Genomic DNA, 22,267 nt, shown 5'->3' with positions numbered 1-22,267 from the left:
AGGGTACAAAACCGATCAGAGTTCCTTGAATTCTGGCTTGGGGTTACAAAGACTATAGCCATAAAAGTGTAGACATGTTCAAATACAGCATGGTAGATATTAACTTACATCTGGGCAACTATCGCATAAATATAAGAAAAACAGTTCCTGTACTTTTTCAGGCTAGGCTGCCTTTGCAGCAACAGAATATTTTATTCTAACTTACAGGCATTACCCTCTTGGTAGTTTTATAATCTCTCTCTTTTAAGGGTCTTCCATTTGACCAAGTTATTTTGAGACTAACACACACATTCCTTGGAAGGAAAATGAAGTAAAATGTAATAATAATTAAAAAAAAACAATGTTTTACTAGAAAAATTCCAGCTGTCTGAACATTTTATGGTGACTTATTTCTTAATTGTATTGGAAAGGAATAATTCCTGTTTAAGCATTCCATATTAATGAGAGCTTCCCTTAGCGAAAAGACTTCCCGGTCACATGTGAAGTTTTTACATCCATTAATTCTAGGGACATAAATGTGAACCTCTAGCTAACAGCGTGTCAGGTTTACTGGCCCTTGTCTTCAGAAGTCTGCCTCTTTTTAGCAAACCCCAGATACGTGTTAAAAACATCAACAAGCAGAAAGTCGGGCCTCTCATTATTTGTTTTGTCTTCATCCCGTGCAGAGGCTAAAAGCCAGCTTGACACAAGGAATTGCTTCCTCACTGAATGGCAGCAGCATGATGGTGGGATCAGCAAGCACCATGGTGACTTCCCATCCTGAACAGGGTCAGATACTTATCCAGCACCCTGATGCACCTTCTCCAGCCCAGCCACAGGTTGGTTAAGAGCCAAATTGGATTAAGTAAGGATTCAGGAAACAGAAGTGGGACTGCAACACATCTCATCCTTTCTCAGCTGGCAGGTCATTGGCTAGAGCAGGGGTCAGCAACCTGAAACAGTGAAAGAGCCACTCGGAACCGGTTCCCTCACAAAAGGAAAAACTTGGAGCCGCAAAAAATGTGTGCGCATGCACATACATGCGTGCATGCACAGAACAGGGTTTGACTGAAGAGTGGAGCCAAGGCAAGATATGCACCTACCCTGCATAATTGAATTGATTGAACTTTTTAGTCCCACTTTTTTTTTTTTGGACTGCACATAGCAGAGGACTGGGAGCCGCAGGAGACAGCTGAAAGAGCCGCATGCTGCTCCGGAGCCGCGGGTTGCAGACCTGTGGGCTAGAGGAAAGAGCCCAAATTTAGGAAAGCTGCCGTGGAAATTTGTAAAGCCACTTGCTAGACCACGTGATATTTAATTAAAATCCAACAGCTACTATTGGAGGCAGAGTTTTATATAAAACGGTAATGTGTGCTGGTCCTTGTGGTGAATAAAAGGGGAATGGGGAATTTCTAACTAGGGGCTTGAGCTAACTATGTATTAAAGAGAGCCTGATGGGTGGCATGGTATCATTTGCTATGGTATGCACACTGTTTATTCATAGTTTTAAAAATCAAATACGAATTGAAGATTTTGAACCATTATAAAAACAAGAATGATCTGATGATTATGTGAGGAGTATATATCGGGCTAATGAAGTCTCTTATGCAATAATAATGGTCGTTTCTGGAGAAGGGAAGGGAAATCGCCATCAGCTTCCAGCAGTCTTTTAGTTATCCGGAAATAAACGATACTTTGTTTTGCATTTCTCTCTTCCCTTATGTTCCTGTACATCCTTTGTCTTTCTGTAGTCTTTCTCTATTTCCTTAGAGAGCAACTCTCCTTTTTGCAGTTTCTGAAAAACTACTTAAGAAATGGAAGTAAGCAATGGAAATAAGCTTGAAAATTCAGTATGTTGTTTTTCCTTGTTGCCAAATTTCAGCTTTCTAGTTGCAGGATGTGCTAGGTTTAGGCACTCGGTTTCGAATTCCCTGAGGAAGCAGTGTTGACAAATCTTCTCTCCCCCTGTCTCTCTTCCTGACTTAATTACTTGAGTTTAAATGCACCCCGTTTGGTCCTGCCAGCTTACCAAATGCCAGCCTCCCATCACAATTACCACCTGCTCCATCAGTTAGAGCTTCCAGAAGTTTACTGCCCATATGTTGCCTGACTGACAGCGAGGATAGAGAAGTGGAAACTGTCTGTCTAATTATAGAGCCCATTTGGGGAGGCTGAGCTAAGGTGGGAACCTGCATTTCCATTTGGCTACTTAAAAGTAAAAAGGGTTTTAGTGACTAATACAGTGTTGGCTCTACCACACAAGCATCTCATTGCAAAAATTATATAGATGCTTGAATAGACACAGGGGAAAAGAGAAGGGGTTTTTAAAATTAAATTGATAAAAGGGTGCACAATCAAATAATGATTGATTATTCCAGGTTGCTTGCAGATAAATCCACAGCAATAGACATACCTTTGTCTTGTACATCCATTTTACAAAAAGACTATTGGGAACCAGACAAGTCAGAGGAATGTATTATTTATTGTTTGTTCATTAAAAGATTGTAAATATCAGAACGGTTTACAGAAAAATATCATGCAAAATATAATAATAAAAGCAATCAAGAATAAAAAGGAAACTTTAAACAATAAAGTAGCATTTGAGAGCAGTGCTCATAGGCAGCGCTAACAGTCCCAAAAATTGCTTGGACAAGTTCTGTGGTCCATATACTGAGTTTCCCCGAAAATAAGACCTATCCCGAAAGTAAGCCCTAGCTTGATTTTTACATGTGTGCCTAATATAAACCCTACCCCCAAGATAAGCCCTAGTTCTGGGGCGAGGTGCACACGTAAAAATAAGCTGGGATGGGGAGGGTGGAGCTGCCCTAGACTCCCTGCACCCGCTTACCTTAGGACCGCCTTAGCCAGGCCTCCCACACTCTGACAACTGACACACCACTGCCCGACTTCTTCTGTGGCAGCTTGCAGCCAGATGCCACATGGTGCACTGCATCAGTGCCACCTCTCGCGGCAGGAGGCTTGTGTGGCCCGTGGCCTGCCATGAGCAAAGCACCACGTGGCATCCAGCCACAAAGCACCACGTGGCATCCAGCTGCAAGCAGCCACGAGCAGCCGCAAAAGAATTCAGGCAGCGATGCGACAGGTGTCGGGGCATAGGAGGCCTGACTGCAGCGGTCCTAAGGTAAGCGGGTAAGGCATCCCCTGAAAATAGGAATCGTGCCTCTTTTGTAGGCAAAAAAAATATAAAGACCGGTAAGTATGTATGACTGATAAGTGAGGGGGAGGAGCCAAGATGGTGGGCAGGCAGCAAAGGCTGTAAAGAGCTCCTCCCTCCAAAAGTAAAAGCTTTATTTTATGACTGATAAGTTCTTAATACAAGGTGGCCCTCTTCAGATAATGGCTGAACTGCAACTTTCACCAGTTCTAGCCAGCTTGAGTAGTGGCAAGAGATGCTGGGAGGTGTAGTTTAATAACACCAGAAAGCCACAGGTTCCTCATTTTAAAAAAAACAAAAACCTGCCCATCTTCCGTATGAATAGCCTGCCCATCTATCTGTCCTTTGTCCTCAGGTTTCCCCAGCTCAACCCACCCCAAGCACAGGTGGCCGACGGAGACGCACAGCAGATGAAGATCCAGATGAACGTAGGCAGCGCTTCTTGGAGCGGAACCGCGCTGCTGCCTCCCGCTGCCGCCAGAAACGCAAGCTCTGGGTGTCATCCTTGGAAAAGAAGGCGGAAGAGCTCACTACACAGAACATCCAACTAAGTGTAAGCAGGCTGCCAATATGCCTACAGTGTGACCAACGTACCCCTAATATCGTGTCTACCCTTGCTTTATTTTCAAGACCGTCATCCTCCAGGGTGCGTACGGGAGATCTGTTGCTCCTAAATTTGCCCCTAGCCAATGTAATCTGAAATTATGGAATCTCCATGGAGTATGGAGGTGATTTTGAGGCCTTCATCGCTTATCCTTGAAAATCCTGGCATGCAGTAGGTATTTTTGGTCTTGGCTGTGTACCATCTGGAGGAGCTTACTTTGCCAGGGAGAAAAAAGAGATTTGAGGTCTCTGTGAAAGCATGCGTTCTCCTGACATACACTTTCTTGGATTACAGTTCCCTTAGTTAAATTATAGCTCCTTGTGGGAATGGACATTTTGTGGAACAGATAGTAGGGCCTCAGTTGCTTTTATTTCTTGTTACTCACTTGTCAGTGTAGGCTTTTTCAGAAAATCTTACCCCTCAATTCCGATCTAACTTGCGGCAGATTTTTTTTACGCACCCTTTGACAAAGATAATTGATACTCCTTTTCTTCTTCTTTGCTTTCTTCCCCTCACCTATAAATTTAATACACTATTATTAATATATTGTTATCATTTCAAAATATCCTGCTATGTGAAACTTTCTGTTATCCTTATAAGTAAGAAAGACATTTTGTGCGGTCTAGATGCACAAAGGGAACCTTTTCATACTTTCCATCTGTCTCTTAACAGTGGAAGTTTAGCTTTCTCTCCTGCCTACTGTAGAGTCTTGGTCTGGTTTGATATATTGCTGGTGCTAGATTTTGAACCAAGCTATTTGCACTGCTATGAATTTTTGGGTTACCTTTTTACTACCATGTTGCTTAACTTTCCTGAAGCTTAATAGGAATTTCCCGCCTCTTGAAGAAAAGGAATTGAGCCTTCTGGTTCTTGGACCTAAGCCAACAGTGGTAGTTCTGTCTTTGAGGGAGAAACTGAAGTTGAGTGTAATCTGTCTTTCAGTGGTAATAATGAGAACGTTAATACACTTGAGTTATTTCCATATGTGCCCTTGATATGGTGCTCCCACCTCTGAGAGACTTACACAAGGAATGCAACTAAGCAAGCCTACCGTGACTTAGTTACAAGTATAAGCAACGGCAACTCCGGTATTAAAACAGGCTGCTACCTGCCTTCTCTATGAGCAGCCTCTGTCTGCTAGAAACCAAAAATAGCTCCAGCATTCCATAGTTTTCCATGAAGGTGAACTTGGAAGACGCACTGGGTTTGTTGGCCTTTGTGAATTTTCAGCACCTTTTTTTGTAAACCCTTCCAGGTATTTTGCCCTCGGTCCTATAGCTTTCACTTTATATTTCATTGATGGAAAAGAGTTGAAACTACTACTGCCTGAGTATGTGTGTGTGTTTGTGTGCATGTACATTGCATTTACCGTATTTTCCGGCATATAAGACGACTGGGCGTATAAGACGACCCCCTACATTTCCTGTTAAATTATAGGGTTTAGGATATACTCACCGTATAAGACTACCCGTCTTCTAACGCACACCAAATAAAAATTAAAAAACATCACATTTGATTTTAATATGGTAATTTTAATTCAAATGCTTATGACATGCAGGTACTTAGTAGGAAAACTGTCACTTATAAACATAAGGCTGTTTGTCATCAAACATGTAAACATAAGACAATGCAAGTGGATTAAACATTAATAATAATAATAATAATAATAATAATAATAATAATAATAATAATAATAATAAGAAGAAGAAGAAGAAGAAGAAGAAGAAGAAGAAGAAGAAGAAGAAGAAGAAGAAGAAGAAGAAGAAGAAGAAGAAGTAGTTGGAAGGGACCTTGGAGGTCATCTAGTCCAACCCCCTGCTAAGGCAGGAAACCCTATATCATTTCAGACAAATGGCTGTCCAGTCTCTTCTTAAAAACTTCCAGTGTTGGAGCATTCACCACTTCTGGAGGCAGGTTGTTCCACTGGTTAATTGTTCTAACTGTCAGGAAGTTTCTCCTTAGTTCTAGGTTGCTTCTCTCCTTGACTAGTTTCCATCCATTGCTTCTTGTCCTGCTTTCAGGTGCTTTGGAGAATAGCTTGGCTCCCTCTTCTTTGTGGCAGCCCCTGAGATATTGGATCACTGCTATCATGTCACCCCTCACCCTTCTCTTCATTAAACTACACATACCCAATTCCAGCAACCGTTTCCTATTTTCCTAATTCACTTTTGCACTTTTCCTAATTCACTCTAAAGCTTTCTCTGCGCAGAGCCTTAAGTAATACCAGCTGCCTGCAATTAGTGCAGGTTCTCATCCCACCAGGCTCAAGGTTGAGTCAGCCTTCCATCCTTCCCAAGTAGGTAAAATGAGGACTCAGATTGTTGGGAGCAATAAGCTGTCTTTGTAATAATGCTGCTTGTGGGGTGGGTGGGGTGAAAGCTCTAATAAGCAGGCATATACATAGAATGAAGGCTATTGCTAAGCACATTGATTTGTGCTTTAAATTGTAAGCCGCCCTGAGTCTTCGGAGAAGGGCGGGATATAAATGGGATTAAAAAAAAAGACCAAATGGGAGATCCGCTCCAGGTTTTCCAGCCAGCCCGCCCAGTTCCTGAGTCAAATGTGTCCTTAGAGCTAAGCAGCTGCTTTGGCTAGGCATTCCCCACCTGCCTTTCAAGTTGCTCTTGCATTCCCCACCTGCCTGCAGCTGCTCTTCAACTTTAGAAGGAAAGACGCCCAAACCCCAGCCTGTAAAAAAATCACAGACTGCAGCTTCTACTCCAATTGGTCCCGCTTTCCCTGCGCAGACTAAATGGCAGATCCGCTCCAGGTTTTCCAGCCAGTCCTGTCCCTAAAGTTTCAGCACCCAGCGTATAAGACGACCCCTGACTTTTGAGAAGATTTTCATGGGTTAAAAAGTCGTCTTATACGCCGGAAACTACGGTAGCCTAACTTATCTCAAAAGATTTTTCAGAATTAAAACATTTTATTTCAAGGTTTCTTAGATTAGAATCTCCTTTATTCACTACCAAGTTTCCAGATTGGCCTTTTGAAAGATATTCCAATAGCAAAAGACACCATTTAGGCATAGGAATAAGCCATAGGATTGAGGATTGATCATGGCAGTTTTAATGCTAAAAAAGGGCATGACAAATGAAGCATTCCCTAAGCCAAGGTTAGGCAACCTTAGCTCTTCTATGACTTGTGGACTTCAATACCCAGAATTCCTGAACCAGCCATGCTGACTCAGGAATTCTGGGAGTTGAAGTCCACAAGACATAAAAGAGCCAAGGTTGCCTACCCCTGCCCTAAGCTAAGTAATGAATAAACAGTGCTGGCTGAAACCCGTGATCCGTAAATTCCTTCATATTTGTGTTGTGTCTCTGTTTCAAGTGAACACTTAACAAGATTCAAGATTGGATGTTGAACCAATGCAGTGAGACTAAATGTTTCCCTTTTTCATAGAATGAAGTTACATTATTAAGGAATGAAGTTGCGCAACTCAAACAACTATTGTTGGCTCACAAGGACTGCCCTGTCACTGCATTACAGAAGAAAACGCAAGGTTATCTTGGTAAGCAGAATCTTACAAATATTCAGGCAGGGCAAATGGGGTCAAATACAAGGGTCCTTGGTGCTCTCTGAATTTGGTTGTTTTCTTGCAGCACTGATGATGTCACCTAATTTGGGTAATGAAATGTCTGCAAAAAAAAACCAACCAAGCTCAGAGAACATCAGAGAGGCCAGTTTCAACCCTGAGTTATAAATAGTCTCCTTTATTGGGGTCAAACACAGATTGTAGAATTTCAGCACTTTATGAAGTAGCATTTTGAAATCATTCAAGATTTATAAAAGCATTCTGTAATTGAAGAATTGTGAATATTACAAGGATCCCCCACTCTGATGTAAGCTATTCCAAAACTGTTGGGGGTAGAATTCTCAGTGCTCCAGTTATTATGGCCAGTTCTTCCTTTGGATGATGGATGTTCATATTATCTGAAGGACAACCAGTTGAAAGAGATTCTACTACATTTGCAACTATAGAACAAGTTCTATTTTTCCCCAAAGGCTGATATTTTTTTTAACAGTGCTGTAAAACTGCATTTTTTTTCTCTTTTCCTCTTCAATTCTGGAACTTCACATTATAAGCCTTAGCTGTAGGGAAAGAAATTCAATTGGCATCTAGTTAGTGCCAATCTAATTCTTCTCAGTGATGCACATGCACTCCTATGCAGTTTTATTATTGAGTTATGTGGCTGGGGGTTTTTTATTCAAAGAAACCAGAATTGGCTGACTCTACACAATAATGAACTATGGGTTTACCAAATACAGTGGCTGGATTCACATAACATGCCATGTAAAATGAAAATCTATGTTCCGTGTATCCAACCCAAGATTATACAGATACGTTCGATTAGCGTCAGAATGAGTTACATTTTTCATGGTCGTTACATCTGTATTAAAGCTGAATTTTTGTACAGAGAATATTGTGGCCAAAAAAGAGCAACTCATTTGAGAAATGTATATAACTGGAGAGAACTGGCAGAATCGTTGCCGAGGCATGTGCTGTAGATGTCTGTAAAGCCAAGCCCAATCACTAATAACCTTTTATTTTTCCCTTTTCTTGAAAAATCAGAAAGCCCCAAAGAGAGTTCTGAGCCCACTGGTTCTCCAGCTCCTGTCATCCAGCACAGTTCGGTGACTACATCTCCCAATGGGCTGAACGTTCGCTCTGCAGCCGAAGCCGTTGCCACTTCAGTCCTCACTCAAATGGCCAACCAAAGGACAGAACTGAACATGCCCATACAGTCACATGTCATTATGGCGCCACAGTCCCAGTCTGCTGGCAGATGATGTCGCCAGTTGCATGGCATAGAACTAACCAATGAACTGCAGCCAGAGAGACTGATCATAACTAAGCCCCTTGTTCAAAATGGGGTGGATACAGTTTTTGTTTTGTTCATTTGTTTTATTCTTTTGATTTCTTAAAAAAAAATGAGTGAAGGGCAGCTATGGAGCTTCTAAGCATATCCCACATAGATCCAGGCCTCAAACATCTGTCGTAGGGCCATCGTCTTTCCAAAGGAAAGGGCTTTGGAATCAGTCACTTTGCCACACTTTAGAGACCATTTGTCATCCTATCTAGAATCAACCATTTGGATAGCCTTCTACAGTGTGATCTTAAATGGTTAAAGTTCAGGTGTACATTGTGCTAACACTAAGCCTCCCCTTAGTTTGGTTACTCTTGGTGCTTTCTTTGTCTTGGCTACTATAGCAAGAGAAAGCAGTTCTTGGGAGGAGCTGTGATGTTTTTGCTGGTGCTGGCCATTTTTTGTAGGAAAACTTTAGCATCCCAGCTGTTTTTGTAGCCTGTCCATCAACATGGTACCTGATCTTCCATTCTACCCTTTCACACAGGATTCCAGCTCGTGGCTCTGACGGTGGTAAGCTCCATAATTTTGTCGGTTTGAACCGTTCAAATTGTTTTGTGAAGAAAGTAAGAAACCTCACTCTTAGCTGCTGCAATTGATGGGTGATTTTGCTGTTCTGGGAGAGAAAAATGGCAGGCTTATTGTATACATTGTAGATCACATAATTTGAACCATGCGTATGATCAGGGATACATTTTTTGGTCATGTTGTTAATCTAATACAGATTTTAAGTTTTGTAGTTCCAGAGGAAGCCATCAAAACACCATGGGAATTCTTTGGTTTTTAAGTTACCAGGTGGGAAATGCTAAGGTATTTTTCAATAATGAGAAGGAAGAACATTCACAAGGGCATCTCTTACTGTGTCTAGAAAAAATATATATAGAATGATTTATGCCAGTGTTTCTCAATCTTGGCAACTTTAAGATGTCTGGACTTCTAGGCTGACTGGGGAATTCTGGGAGTTCACGTCCAGACATCTTAAAGTTGCTAAGGTTGAGAAACTCTGATTTATATCTTTGGAATCTGAGTAGTTGCAGAATCATAAGCATTACAGTAGCAGGTTCAAAGGTACACAACGCTAAGCTGCAGGATTTAGCTAAACAACTCCTATATTGTTTTGGGACGATGTAGTAGGAGTTAGCTCAATGGCAAGGGAACAAGAAAATGTATCTCTGTTTGCAAATGCAAAAGATTCAATGCTCTTACAAGAGATGTTCATTTCAAAAGTTAAGCTGACATGTTTAACCCAGTGAACCTTTCAAAATGGTGGCCTTAAATCATGGACTATTTCAAAGACAAAAGGATGGGGGCAAACATTCCAAATGGCTCCCCTCTTACTTTTTTTTTTTTTGGTCAGAGGTTTTCCATCCCATTTCTTCTTCAGATGATGTCACCTATTGCCTTTTCCCATCTGTCTCTTCCAAAATAAATACAGAGTTTCTTGCACATTTCTATCGTAGGGTAGACTGAAAACTTTCGAAAGAGAAGAATAGCAAGCCATCTCTCCCCTTTTCTTCTGCTTCTTGTCAAAGTGTGTGTGCATGGTGTGTATCTTGGACTGACCTTGACCTCTTGCTAGTTAGCCAGTTTTAGCTTGAATCACAACCAGAGGAAAAGGTGCCATAGGGTAGTTAGAGAGTAGCTATCATGAGCTTCCAACTTGTCAACTCTTCCACTATTTTGTCTTCCTAATTATGTGGGGTTTTTTTTAAATAAAAGCATTGTCCTCTAAGGGGCTATGTACTCCGTGCTGCCAGTCTGTACATAAAGATTTTTATTATTCCTCAGTTTCCACCCACTAGAAAGCACACATATGATACACACACAAATGTGCATGTCTATGTATATATGTGTAAATGTATATGTGGCATGCTAAACTTAATGCAGGTTTTCCATTATCGCTGTTGCTATTGTCACGATCAATCCAGCTTCTCAGGACTTTAATGCTGCACGCTCTCTGTTTCCTTGCCCGAATATGATGCTGTTGCTTCTTGTTCTGTTCTTCTGTGACGTGGTTTTTAATTTTAATTTCTCCTGGGTTCCTTTTCCTTTCTCCTTTGTTTAAAAGAAGCAAAATGTGTTTTGAATGTCTGCAGACTTCCTTTTAACAAGCATTTCAGACATAGTGTCACTTGTCTTCCTCTCCACCTCCCCCCCCCCTTTTCCTTGCTTCCTTGATATGCTAAAAATGCAAGCTGGCAAAGGCTTTGAAATATAACTTGTCCCAACAGGGTATCTGTTTCCTTAGTGACAGCTCAATAACAATGCACAGTAGGTGTAGCCAGCATCTTCTCAGGTTAATAGGACAAGAAATGAACTTGCCGGCAAGTGGGACAGGTGACAAGATATTTTAGTTTTCTTTTTTTATATTTATATTTTTTTGTACCTTTCAAAACAAAACTGCTGCATTCTTTCATTTAAAAAAAAAATCAGAATTCTGCTTGCTGTTGAATGAATGGAATGCAGGCCCAGAGAAAGGATTGTAAAATTTTGGTTTTTCATATTTTCCATTGAAAAATAGGGGCTCACAATAGCATTGAATTTGCCGTCTGAACTGGTGCCTAGATTCTCATTGACAACTAGTGTTTTGTTATGAGAAAGAACAAATGAAGCTGTCAATTGTGCTCTTGGCCAATGGTAAGAAACTTGGAAAGGGAGAATGAATATACTAAGATTTGCCAGTGAGCGATAGGCAGAGGCTTGCCAAATACAGGTTAAATTATGGGTGGATTTGATGGGTCTGGTAGAGTGCACAAGCTGCTTCCTATGGGGGACATCAGGCTGTGGTTCAAAATCAGGGAGTATAGTATAAAAAAAGCTTTCGTAAAAAGCAACTTATTCTGTTAGCCTACCCTAAAAGGAAACGACTGCAGCCTGCCTCCCTGCTGCAGTACTTCAGGATAAGAAGGGAACGTAGCACACACAAGCGCACATAATATGGGGACATTTTAATTTACTCCTGCTCCACCTTTGGATAAACTCCCACTCTTTCTTCTGTTAGATTAAGCCAATCAACTACCCAGGGTCTCCCCATGACAAGATGGGTGGCGAATAAATTTAATAAATAAATAAATGGATTAGAGTGTCATGCTGTTAGAGGTGGAGAAATAGTTGAGGAGAGGGGCTCAATAAAATTAGAAACCACAAACCACCTGTCTATTGGACTCTGCTGTGTCCTCAACTAAGAAATGTCTCATTTTATTTCAGCTTATTTTCCGATTGTACCGAGGAAGCGTGTTCTGGGCTTACACCCTTATTTGTAAGGAATTACTATTCTGTGTACCCTTTCAACCTGCCAATTGACCAGTGGCCACGTGTCTGTCACTGAAACCTTTCACAAAATTCTGTGCCTGTAGCAAAGGAAGCAATCTGGGAAACCATATATATAGTTTAGTATAGCCATCTGTACTACTGCAGTATTACTGTTTTATGTGCAAAAAGCTGCTTCCGTGAGAGGGAGAAACAGCATCATCTTCCATAAGTAGTACATTCCCAGAACATGTGAATCTGTCTCTGGTAATTAAATGCCAGCGTTTAAATAAGCTTCAGAAGGAAGCTGGCTGTATAAGCTTCCTTATATAGCAGTTTTCACAAACTGCAGTGCCTGGGCTGGAAAGACTCGTATCAAGGATCTTGTGCAAGTTCCATCAAATCATGAGTAGATTTGTTTTACATACTCCCTGCCCCCATCTCCAGCAAATTGCAAACAGCTTTCTAAACATTTCGTTTTGTCTGCTCACAGCAAAGTTGAAGTGATTTTTCATATGTTCTTCTGATTTCATGGAACTACAATAATTCTTACCTATGGGGCCTTTACCTCTGAACAGTTTCGTCTATCACTCCCAAGAGATACTGAGGTTTTGTAGAATCAAGAAACACCCTTTTGTTGGATATGCTCAGATATTTATCTTACCTTTTTTGTTTTTTTCCTTTTGAATCTTACAATAATAATAGTAAAAAACAAAAACAAAAAACCTTATTCTGGTAAATGTCTCTAATAGAAAGAAATATGATACCACTAGTTGCTGCTTAGAGAAATATGGCGGTGTATCCCAGCTCCTTGGGGAAAATGGAATATCCCATTCTAGTTCTATTGGTTTAGATTGCCCATCTCTAAGAGAAATGATGTTTTACTCATAGTAGGACACTCTTTCACATATTATGCTAAGCAGGCCTATGTCTGTTTCAGTGTAACAGTGTGCATTTCAGCACACAAGTCCTAGACAGTGGTGCTTCAGCTGGTAACTCAAAATCCATAAGGATTTGGTGCAAAGAACATGATGGCAGCCATACTTTCCTTATAAGTGTCGGGGTTGTGTAGGAGATGCTTGCAGCCAAAAGTAGACTTCTCTTATTGCTGTCCGTTATGCTCTCCCTACTCCTGGAAAAGCTGCCAGAAAGATTGGGAACTGCTGTCGTAGAATACCTATGGACATATACAGTAATCCTTGGTGTTCCACCAAGCAGCCTACTATTGAGTATAACCATTGCTTGTTTGCAACTTATGGGGAAGTTGTAATAGGTTCTTTTATCCGTGCCAACAGAAACGGAAACTACAATAGTTGCATATAAAAAACAAGAGAGATTCTGGAACTCATGATGGACGTGCCCTGTAGTACTGGCACGTCAAGGAATCTTTGAACAGAAAGCAGTGGTAGTTACTACCACATAGAGTGTTGACCGTTAATGCTTTCCAGTACTTTTTTCCTTAGGATAAGTATGTGTTAAATGCACATTTTTTAAAAATTACCAACAGCTGCAATCACATGCTATTGTAAGTGCGCATGTATTTCTTCCCCTTGTGGTTTTTGTTGTTGTCTACCGAAGAGGATTCTTTTTTGTGTTCCATGGTCAGCTTGCTTATTGGTTTCTCACCCATTTATGGTGCTGTTCCAAATTGCTAGATAGGGATGGTCACCTGCTTCTGTTCTGCTTTTGTCTTCCATTCTTTTAATTGTGAAGGGTATATTTCCTGACTTCAGGCAATTTTTACAAGCTTCTTGAACATACTTTCTATGGGGAATGGTTAAAAAGTAGAATTCACAGATTACTCTGGTCCTGTTGTACAGTCTCATTCTTTCTGCCCTGCCTTCCTGCTTTACCACACTTCCACCCATTTTGGCGCTCTGCCAAAATCTCTTTCCTTTAGAGCAATGTCTCGCAATCTTGGCAACTTTGAAATGGGTGCATGCTGGGAATTGAAGTCCACATATCTTAAAAGTTGTTAAAGTTGCTCTAGTGCAAGGGGGTCAAACTGGCAGCCTGCGGTCATGTGCAGGCCATTGCCCGCCCTTGTCTCCGCAAAGGCAAAAAATACCAATAAATGGTATTGCACTAGGTCAGTGATGGCGAATCTTTTAGAGACCAAGTGCCCAAACTGCAACCCAAAACTCACTTATGTATCGTTGGGTGCCGGGTGGGCATGGCCCATTGGGTGGGCGTGGCTGCGGTGGTCATGGCAGACTGGGTGGGACTAAAAAGTTCAATCAATCAATTCCAACTTTGCAAGATATTTTCTTCCCGCGAGAAGTTGAAATTGATTGATTGATTGAATCTTTTTTTTTTTTTGGCACACAGCGGTGGAGGCCTAAAGCAAAAAGGTTTTATAAAACCCAGCTGAACAGTGCACGTGCCCACAGAGAGGACTCTGCATGCCGCCTGTGGCCCGCGTGCCATAGGTTCGCCACCATGGCACTAGGTAGTAGATTGCCATTCTAACTCAGGTCTGAGGATGGGGCAAAGCCCCTCTAAGTTCTGCTTATTGGCATAATCTAGCTTGCTGATTGATTGGCAGCTATATTCCCTTTATAGAATCATTTTGTTTTCAGCACTATATGGTGTGTGTGTGTGTGTGTGTGTGTGTGTGTGTGTGTGTGTGTGTGCTTAAGAGGATTATTTGTTGCAAATAATGTATTGTGACTTGGAATGCTATTCTTTCCTCACCAGATGATGTTCATGTTATATTCTAAAGAGGAAGAAATTTTCATGTCTTCAAAGCTGCATTCTCCCTGTTTTAAACAAGTCATTGGTTGGATTCATGCATCTGTTTAAGCCATAGTTTCATGAACAAACCACAATATACTAAGTTTATAAACTACAGTGACAGCGTTCACTCAGTGATGGACCAAACAGAACAAATTACCTTTGTTCTAGCGCAGGGGTAGGCAACCTTGGCTCTTTTATGACTTGTGGACTTCAACTCCCAGAATTCCTGGGGCAGCTGTAGCTCAGGAATTCTGGGATTTGAAGTCCACGAGTCATAAAAGAGCCAAGGTTGCCTACCCCTGGTCTAGTGGGTAAGGCTTCATGAGTTTTAGTCCAGCTTAAAAGTATGAAAGCCAGCTGGGTGACTTTAGATCAGTCATTCTCACTCAGCCCAAATCACCTCACAGGGTTTTTTTCTGGGGGAAAAAGAAGGAAGAAGTATTACGTATATTTTCTACTTTGAATTATTTATAAAAATAAAGGCAGAATATGACTTTTTTTAATCTATGGCTTAAATGGATAATGAGCTAAGACATGGAATTGTAAAAAACAGAATTCTTTGAGGAGTTTTGGCCTTGGAAGCCAGAACAAAGTGAGAATTTCCACTTCTTTCTCTCTCTCTGGTGACTCTTGACCAAGGTGAATGAATGAATGAATGAATGAATGAATGAATGAACCTTTATTGTCAAAGTACAACCATGTATACATTGAGATTGGCTGAGCCTCCCTTCGTGCCCCCACCCCCCAACTTACAGTGACACAAACCCTCCATCTTATTACACCATGTGAACTAATTGCACAACACACCGGCCTCGCAAGTCAATTATGCATAAAGTTTATAAAAATTATTTCCCGTTCAAAAGCCTAACAGCCCATGGATAAAAACTGTTTTTCAGCCTGTTGGTGTGGCTGGCTATACTCCTATATCTCCTACCCGATGGTAGGAGAGTAAAGAGATACCGTCCAGGGTGTGAATCGTCCCTGAGAATTTTCCTCACTCTTCCATGGCAGCGAGCCCTGGCGATGTCATCCAGTGGTGTCAGGGGACAGCCCACAATGTCTTGTGCTGTGCTCACCACCCTCTGTAACACTTTCCTATCTGCGGCTGTCAGACCAGCATACCAAACCACAATACCATATGAGAGGATGCTCTCTATAGTAGACCGGTAAAAGAGGGTCATAAGCCGTTGTTCTACCCTGTTCTTCCGCAAGACCCTGAGAAAGTAAAGCCTCTGTTGGGCCTTTCTGGCCACCTGGGTTGTATTAACTTTCCAGGTAAGATCTTCACAGAGGTAGACTCCCAGAAATTTAAAGGAGGAAACTCTCTCCACACAGTCCTCCCCGATGTAAAGTGGGGCAGGTTCCTCCTTTTTCCTCCGGAAGTCTAGCACCATCTCTTTCGTCTTGCCGATGTTCAGGTGCAAGTTGTTGTTACAACACCATATGGATAGTTTTTGTACCTCCGCCCTGTATGCTATCTCATCCCCACCGGAGTTTGGCTTTGTTACTCATTTCAGCTCTAACACGTCTCCACCACATCCACCAAATTTAAGGCAAACCTCCCCAACCTTCATGCTTTCCAGATGTGAGGAATTCTGTTCTCAGAATTGTCAGGAAAGGTTATGGGGAATTCCGAAAGTGGAACCTCTCCATGCATCTGGGAAACAGCTGGTGGGTGTATAATAGGCCCAGGTTGCATATACTCCCCAGTGCTGATGGCTTCCCATTTTTCTTAAATGTGTTTTGCTCATGAATTTCTGTCGTGCATCATGATGGTCGTAAGTCAAGGCATCTACTTGACTCACCCAATTTTACGACATTTGTTTGCAGTGGTTGTTAACCAGATGCCACAGTCATTGTCCACGATGGTTTGATTTTTGTTGGAAACCAAAAGTAAAAGCCGATTTCTGCCAAAAAAAAAACCCAAACAAACCATTGTAAATCGTGGTCACTTGACTTGGATGCTTCAAAATGTCTTTAAATGTAAGATGTTGCATGTCACAGAACACTTTTTATATTCTGTAATGATAATAAATACAGATTTCCAATATTGGATAGGAAGGGAGGTTTTCACCACAGGTTCTGTTTGAAATTAGCCTGCAGTTAAGTAATTGGTTTTGTGATTTATTTCTTTTTGCAAGTGTATAAAAACACGTATTAACAGAAAGCTATCAAAAAATGGAGGAGGAATCCTCTGGGCCTAATGATAATGCAAGGCCCAGTAGATGGGTTGAAATATTTCAGTTCTAAGACCGAACATGAAAGCTGGTACAGAAACCTTACTCTCAGAAGAACTGTTTCCTTTTGTAGACCCATTTCAATCTGGCAAGATAGGGTACAGAGTCTGCTTTGGAAGATTAGAAATTAGATAATAGGGGGTGTATGTCTCAGCTAATTTGTCTGGATCTTGGGGTGGATTGCTTCTGAACTAAGTTGGCGTAGTTGTTTTGCCATGGCTTCAATCTTTCCTGTTGGGCAACTTCCACAAGGTGGTGCTGAAAACAACTAGCAAGATACTATGGCCATTAGCCTACGGCGTCCCATAGAGTTGTTCTGTCCCTTATGCTCTTCCAACATTTACCTAAAATTGCTGGGGGGAGAGGGAGATGTCATCCAGTGATTAAGAGTAGAAGTGTGTGGTGGTTCTTTTGCTCCTAACTATCCAGCCCCAAGAAGAAACCAGCACGCACCCTTGAGTGCAAGTTAAATTCAGTCGGATGAGGGACATTACAGCTAGTTGAGGTTATATCCAGACAAAAGACAGATGGTGTTAAATCGGTAGCAAAAATGAACTTTGAAATTAAGATCGAGTCCGTTCTGAGTAAGATTGAATGCCCTCTGGAAAAAAGTCTGCTGTTTGGGACTGATCCTTAATCTTCAAGTGTCACTGGATTTGTGAGCAGTAATTAAGTCAAGGAACATTTGTTAAGTTACTGGGATGGCGTGATCCTACACTGAAAGATTTGCAGTGGTTGCCAGTGGGACTTACTGCGCACATTTTAAGGTATGGCTATTGATCTTTAATGTAGTTTTAGGATCTAACTGAGGAACTGCCTGTCCATTAGAGATTATCTCTCTGTATTTACATCTGCTGGAGATGTCCCACTGTGAAAACGCTGAGCGGAAAATGAGGTATAAAAATTAAGTAGTATTATGGCAGAAATAAGACAAAAGGTCCCAGGTTCTCTACAGCAGGGGTCCCCAACCCCCAGTCCGCGGACCAGCACCAGTCCGCAGCATGCCAGCAAGCGGACCGCACAAACAAGCAAAGCTCCATCCTCAGGATGCAGGCAGTATTCAAAAAACACACCCCCTCTGGTCCGTGGAAAAACCTTTCTCCATGGCACCGGTCCCTGGTGCTCAAAAAGTTGGGGACCTCTGCTCTACAGTACTAAGACTAGGGAAGCCAAGGAGAGAAATCAAGTACCTTATGCTAATGATTTTTACTTTATAATGATTCCCATAAAAGAAAGTTTAGGGGTGTGTGTGTGTGTGTGTGTGTGTTCATTTACATTTTTGTAGTAGAATTAGCATGCACTAAAGCCCTTTAAGAAGCCTGTACTGAAGCTGTAGGAAAGGTATAATCCTATGCTCAGTATTGGAGGATAGGTAAAAAGGTAAAGGTTCCCCCGCACATGCGTGCTAGTCGTTTCCGACTCTAGGGGCCGGTGCTCATCTCCGTTTCATAGCTGAAGAGCCAGCGTTTGTCCGAGGACGTCTCCGTGGTCATGTGGCCGGCATGACTAGACGCCAAAGGCGCACGGAACGCTGTTACCTTCCCACTGTAGTGGTCCCTATTTTTCTACTTGCATTTTTACGTGCTTTCGAACTGCTAGGTTGGCAGAAGCTGGGACGAGTAACAGGCGCTCACTCTGTTACGCGGCACTCGGGATTCGACCCACCAAACTGCCGACCTTCTGATCGACAAGCTCAGCGTCCTAACCCACTGAGCCACCGCGTCCACATTGGAGGATGTGGAGTATCAATTGAAAGAGAAGGCCTGTTTTCAACAAGTGAGCACATTGTTGGGGCTACGGCAGTGCAATAGGCGGGCTCAGGATACTATCAGTACTTGAAGCATTCTCTCTGAGTCTGTATGTTGAGCGATACAACAATTTTGCAAAGAATGTGCACATCCTAGCAAGGGATACAGGTGGAGTAGCAGTTACGGGGCAGTAGTATCTGAGTCAGCAACGGACATTTTCCTTCCTTTCTCTTGTGCTAAATTCTGTAGTCAGTGCTTAAATCCCGGCAGCTGAATGTCAGTTGCAACAACTGTAATAAATATATTTAATGATTCTCCTACCCAGTTATAAGCCTGCCTTAAAGCAAAATCCTTGTCACCAATGCATTCAGTTGTAACTTTTCTCACTTTTCATCTTTTGGAGACAGGGGAGGGGGAATAGTTGTGTTTACTTGCAGCGTGGTCGTAACCAGTTTTCCCAGGTCCCCAACCTTTTCTCATGCTATTGAGAGGGAAGATGTTATATTTATCCAAGAAAGCTCTCTTCCTGTATAATAGACCTTGCTTTTGTGAATGTGAGCACCCCAGAAATCTACCGTTAGGTTCCAGGTTGTCAGATCATCCAAAGTGATGTATATCATGTCTGATCGCCATTGATTTGCCCTGTGTGCTTCCTCTCACATCTCCACAACCTCTTGGATTTCTCTCCCGTGGACCTCACCTGCCTACATATCTGTAGTCCGTCTATACTTTTCCCTCCTTGTAGCAAAATGACTGTTTTGCAGGATTCCTTAGGATGCCTTCCTTCTTTCCATAATAGCTGCCTGCCTTGTTTTTGCTATCTTTTCAAGTGTAGAAATAGTATATGGAGAGCTTTTTTTTTACGATCAATAAATTGAGGGTGGGGGAGAGAGAGAGAGATCCCTGAATGCTTAACCACAAAAGAGGGTTTAGTATCTCATAAAATGAAATGCGTATCTATAAATATATATATATATATATATATAGAACTATATAGGTATATATATCAGCTCTTTTCTCCTCCATGGCTGCCGTTCCTTCTGCAGTGGCCTTGTGGATGTGTCACTTCCTGAAACATAGGTAGATCTGAGGTTCCAGCCCTTCTCTCCTCCAATGGAGATTTTTCTTAGGGTTTCTTGCCTGAAAGAATTAATAGGCGTGAGGGAGGGCTGTGGAATATGGAGTGATGTATCTTTCTGACTGGTAAGCCAACGAATAAATTCACCGAAGTGCTCCTGTGAGCAGGTCCTCACAAGCTAGCATTTTACCTGTCCCGTGTTTCCCATGGTCCTGTGTTGGCTACCACAGGCCTGGGTGAGTTTCATCTTTGTATTCTTCTATTTTTAAAACTTTAAAAATGAATAAATACACAAAACCCTGCCACTTAGCAACTTGTTCTTTCAGCCACTGTTCTTACCAAACATATAATGTGCCTTTTTATTTATGCTGCAAATGTAACATTAAAATATTAACAAAAATAAGTTCGTTTGTATTCTCTCTCTTTTTTTTTTTCCTGCTTGGGTGGTTCATGAATTGTTATCTCCAAATATCAGGATATATCTACTTTTTATTTTCCTCCTCTTGCTGCCCTCTGCTTGATGATTTTTTCTCAAATGCCTACTATTTCTCCTTGAATGCAAATTAAAAGTAAGAAGTTAATGGTGTGATTTTTTTTTCCCCTGTAAGAGTGGGTCTTCTATTGGAGAAGCCGTTTTCAACCATAGTTCTACTTAGAACTATTTCTTTTGTTGTCTTCTTCTGACCTCTGTATAAATGGAAACCCATCAGGCTGCTGCCAAAAATATTTTGAAAACTGCTGGCATTAAAACGTATGTTTCTGGGAAGCCCTTGGCTTCCTCTGACGTTTGTCAGGAGTGGTGAACTCTGAAAATATCCGCATATTTTTTTTTCTCTTAAGCGCTATCCATCTTTTGCTGACTCTTGTGCAGGTGTTGCACTGTGGAGTAGAAGACAACAGCCTAGCCAGAATTCTGCACTAACAAGAGCCTTACATTTTTGAAAGCCATTTTTTAATTCTGTGGCCAATGCTCTGGAATTTATGGGCACCAAATCATTATACATCAGATTCTTGAAATGGAGAATTCCTGTGTTTCCCTCGTCTTCTGCCCACTGCTCTTAGCTGGGGTGGGGGTGGCAAGGAAAAGGCTCCGTTTGGCATATTATAGCTAAAGCTGGATGAAAGAAAAACACATTACATTTGCTTACTTCCCACTTGTGCCATTTACCCAGGATATGGCATCCACAAGAATCCCACAAATAAATGGGAGTTTGTGAGGCAAAAGAAATGCCCTTTACCCCCTGGCTAGGCAGAGGTCTCTCTTGTACTCTCTGTCAGAGGAACTGACAGCCTGAAATAATAACAGCTGATACAACAATTAATAACATCTGCTCTCAACCAGGCAGATGCTTCTGAGTCGGATCCTCAAAAGCGGCAGCTACTACCTAAGCTTGTGTTGCATGTAGAATATTTCTGCTTAAAAGTATTTCATTACAAAACCACTTTATTGTCTGCTTAATATGAACCTGCTTTCAGGGTCAAGGAGTCCCCCTGCGGATTTTACTCTGCTGGTCATTGCCAACTATGGGGCGCAGGGGGGGGGTGCTCATCTCCATTTCAAGGCCATTGAGCCAGTGCTGTCCAAAGACATTTCTGCAGACATGTGGGCAGAATAATGTCACAGAGCACTGTTACCTTCCCGCCAAAGTGGCGCCTATTTATCTACTTGCATTTATATGCTTGCGAACTGCTAGGCTGGCAGGAGCTGGGGTGAGGACAGGAGCTCATCCCATTGCGTGGAGCTGGGATCTCAAACTCAGGCCAAGCCCAGCGTCTTAACCACTGAGCCATCACACCAACCCTTTCAGGACCAAGAGCGGGGGCGGGGAAGCTAAGGGTGGCTTTGGGGCACCTTCTGTTTTTATTTGAACCAGATATTGCTGTTCACTAACTATAGCTAGCTAATAACTAAGCAGTTGTTAGTTACTAACTATAACCAACACAAATTTCACAGTGGTGTACAAACACACTTAGCAACCCTTCCAAGACATCCTAAACCTAAATTAAAGCAAAAAAAGAAAATGTTGGGAAAAGCTGATTTTAAAATCACATCAATAATAAAAAGTTTTCAGAGAAAGGTTTTAACCAACGAAGGAGAAAGTTTTAAACCTACTTCTGGAAAGTTGGCAAGAAGAAATCTGGCTGTGCCACTTGGAAACATCCAGAAGACTCTGAAGAGGCCTTACTCCCGGCAGGACCTAAGCTGAATTAGGTTGTTAATCTCATCTCCGAGGGGTAGAGGATCTCTTAGGACCTATTAGCATGGTCCACCCCAAAAAAGTGTTGGAAGAATTTGCAGGTTTTCCTGCCAGAAATATAGTTGATTCTTTGATTGATAGCTGAAATAAGAAATCAACTAGTCTGGTTGACATCATCTGCTCTCTCACTTCAAGAATGTTCTTGTGGCATCCAGATGAACTCCAGGGGACTGGAGGCTAAAACATATAAGGAACGGTTGCTGGAATTGGGAATGTCTAATGAAGAGAAGGACAAGGGGGGACATGATAGCAGTCTTCCAATATCTCAGGGGCTGCCACAAAGAAGAGGGAGCCAAGCTATTCTCCAAAGCGCCCAAAGGCAGGACAAGAAG

General features: G+C 41.9%; 1 protein-coding gene across 1 annotated transcript in view; it reads left to right on the top strand.

The window, feature by feature from the left end:
- Positions 1 to 22,267, top strand: part of ATF7 (activating transcription factor 7) — a 140,357-nt gene that overhangs the window by 103,636 nt on the left and 14,454 nt on the right. Inside the window, exons 10-13 of the mRNA XM_081318504.1 lie at positions 666 to 818; positions 3,510 to 3,707; positions 7,164 to 7,272; positions 8,335 to 9,142. Coding sequence (XP_081174630.1) covers positions 666 to 818; positions 3,510 to 3,707; positions 7,164 to 7,272; positions 8,335 to 8,552 — 678 coding nt within the window. The 3' untranslated portion in view covers positions 8,553 to 9,142. The remainder of the gene's footprint in view (positions 1 to 665; positions 819 to 3,509; positions 3,708 to 7,163; positions 7,273 to 8,334; positions 9,143 to 22,267) is intronic.

This window comes from Vipera berus (genome assembly GCF_964194415.1).
Source record: "Vipera berus genome assembly, chromosome: 2".
In the NCBI taxonomy this organism is placed as follows: domain Eukaryota; kingdom Metazoa; phylum Chordata; class Lepidosauria; order Squamata; family Viperidae; genus Vipera; species Vipera berus.
Note: the sequence above shows the minus strand (reverse complement) of the source record. Positions and strands in the feature narration are given on the sequence as shown.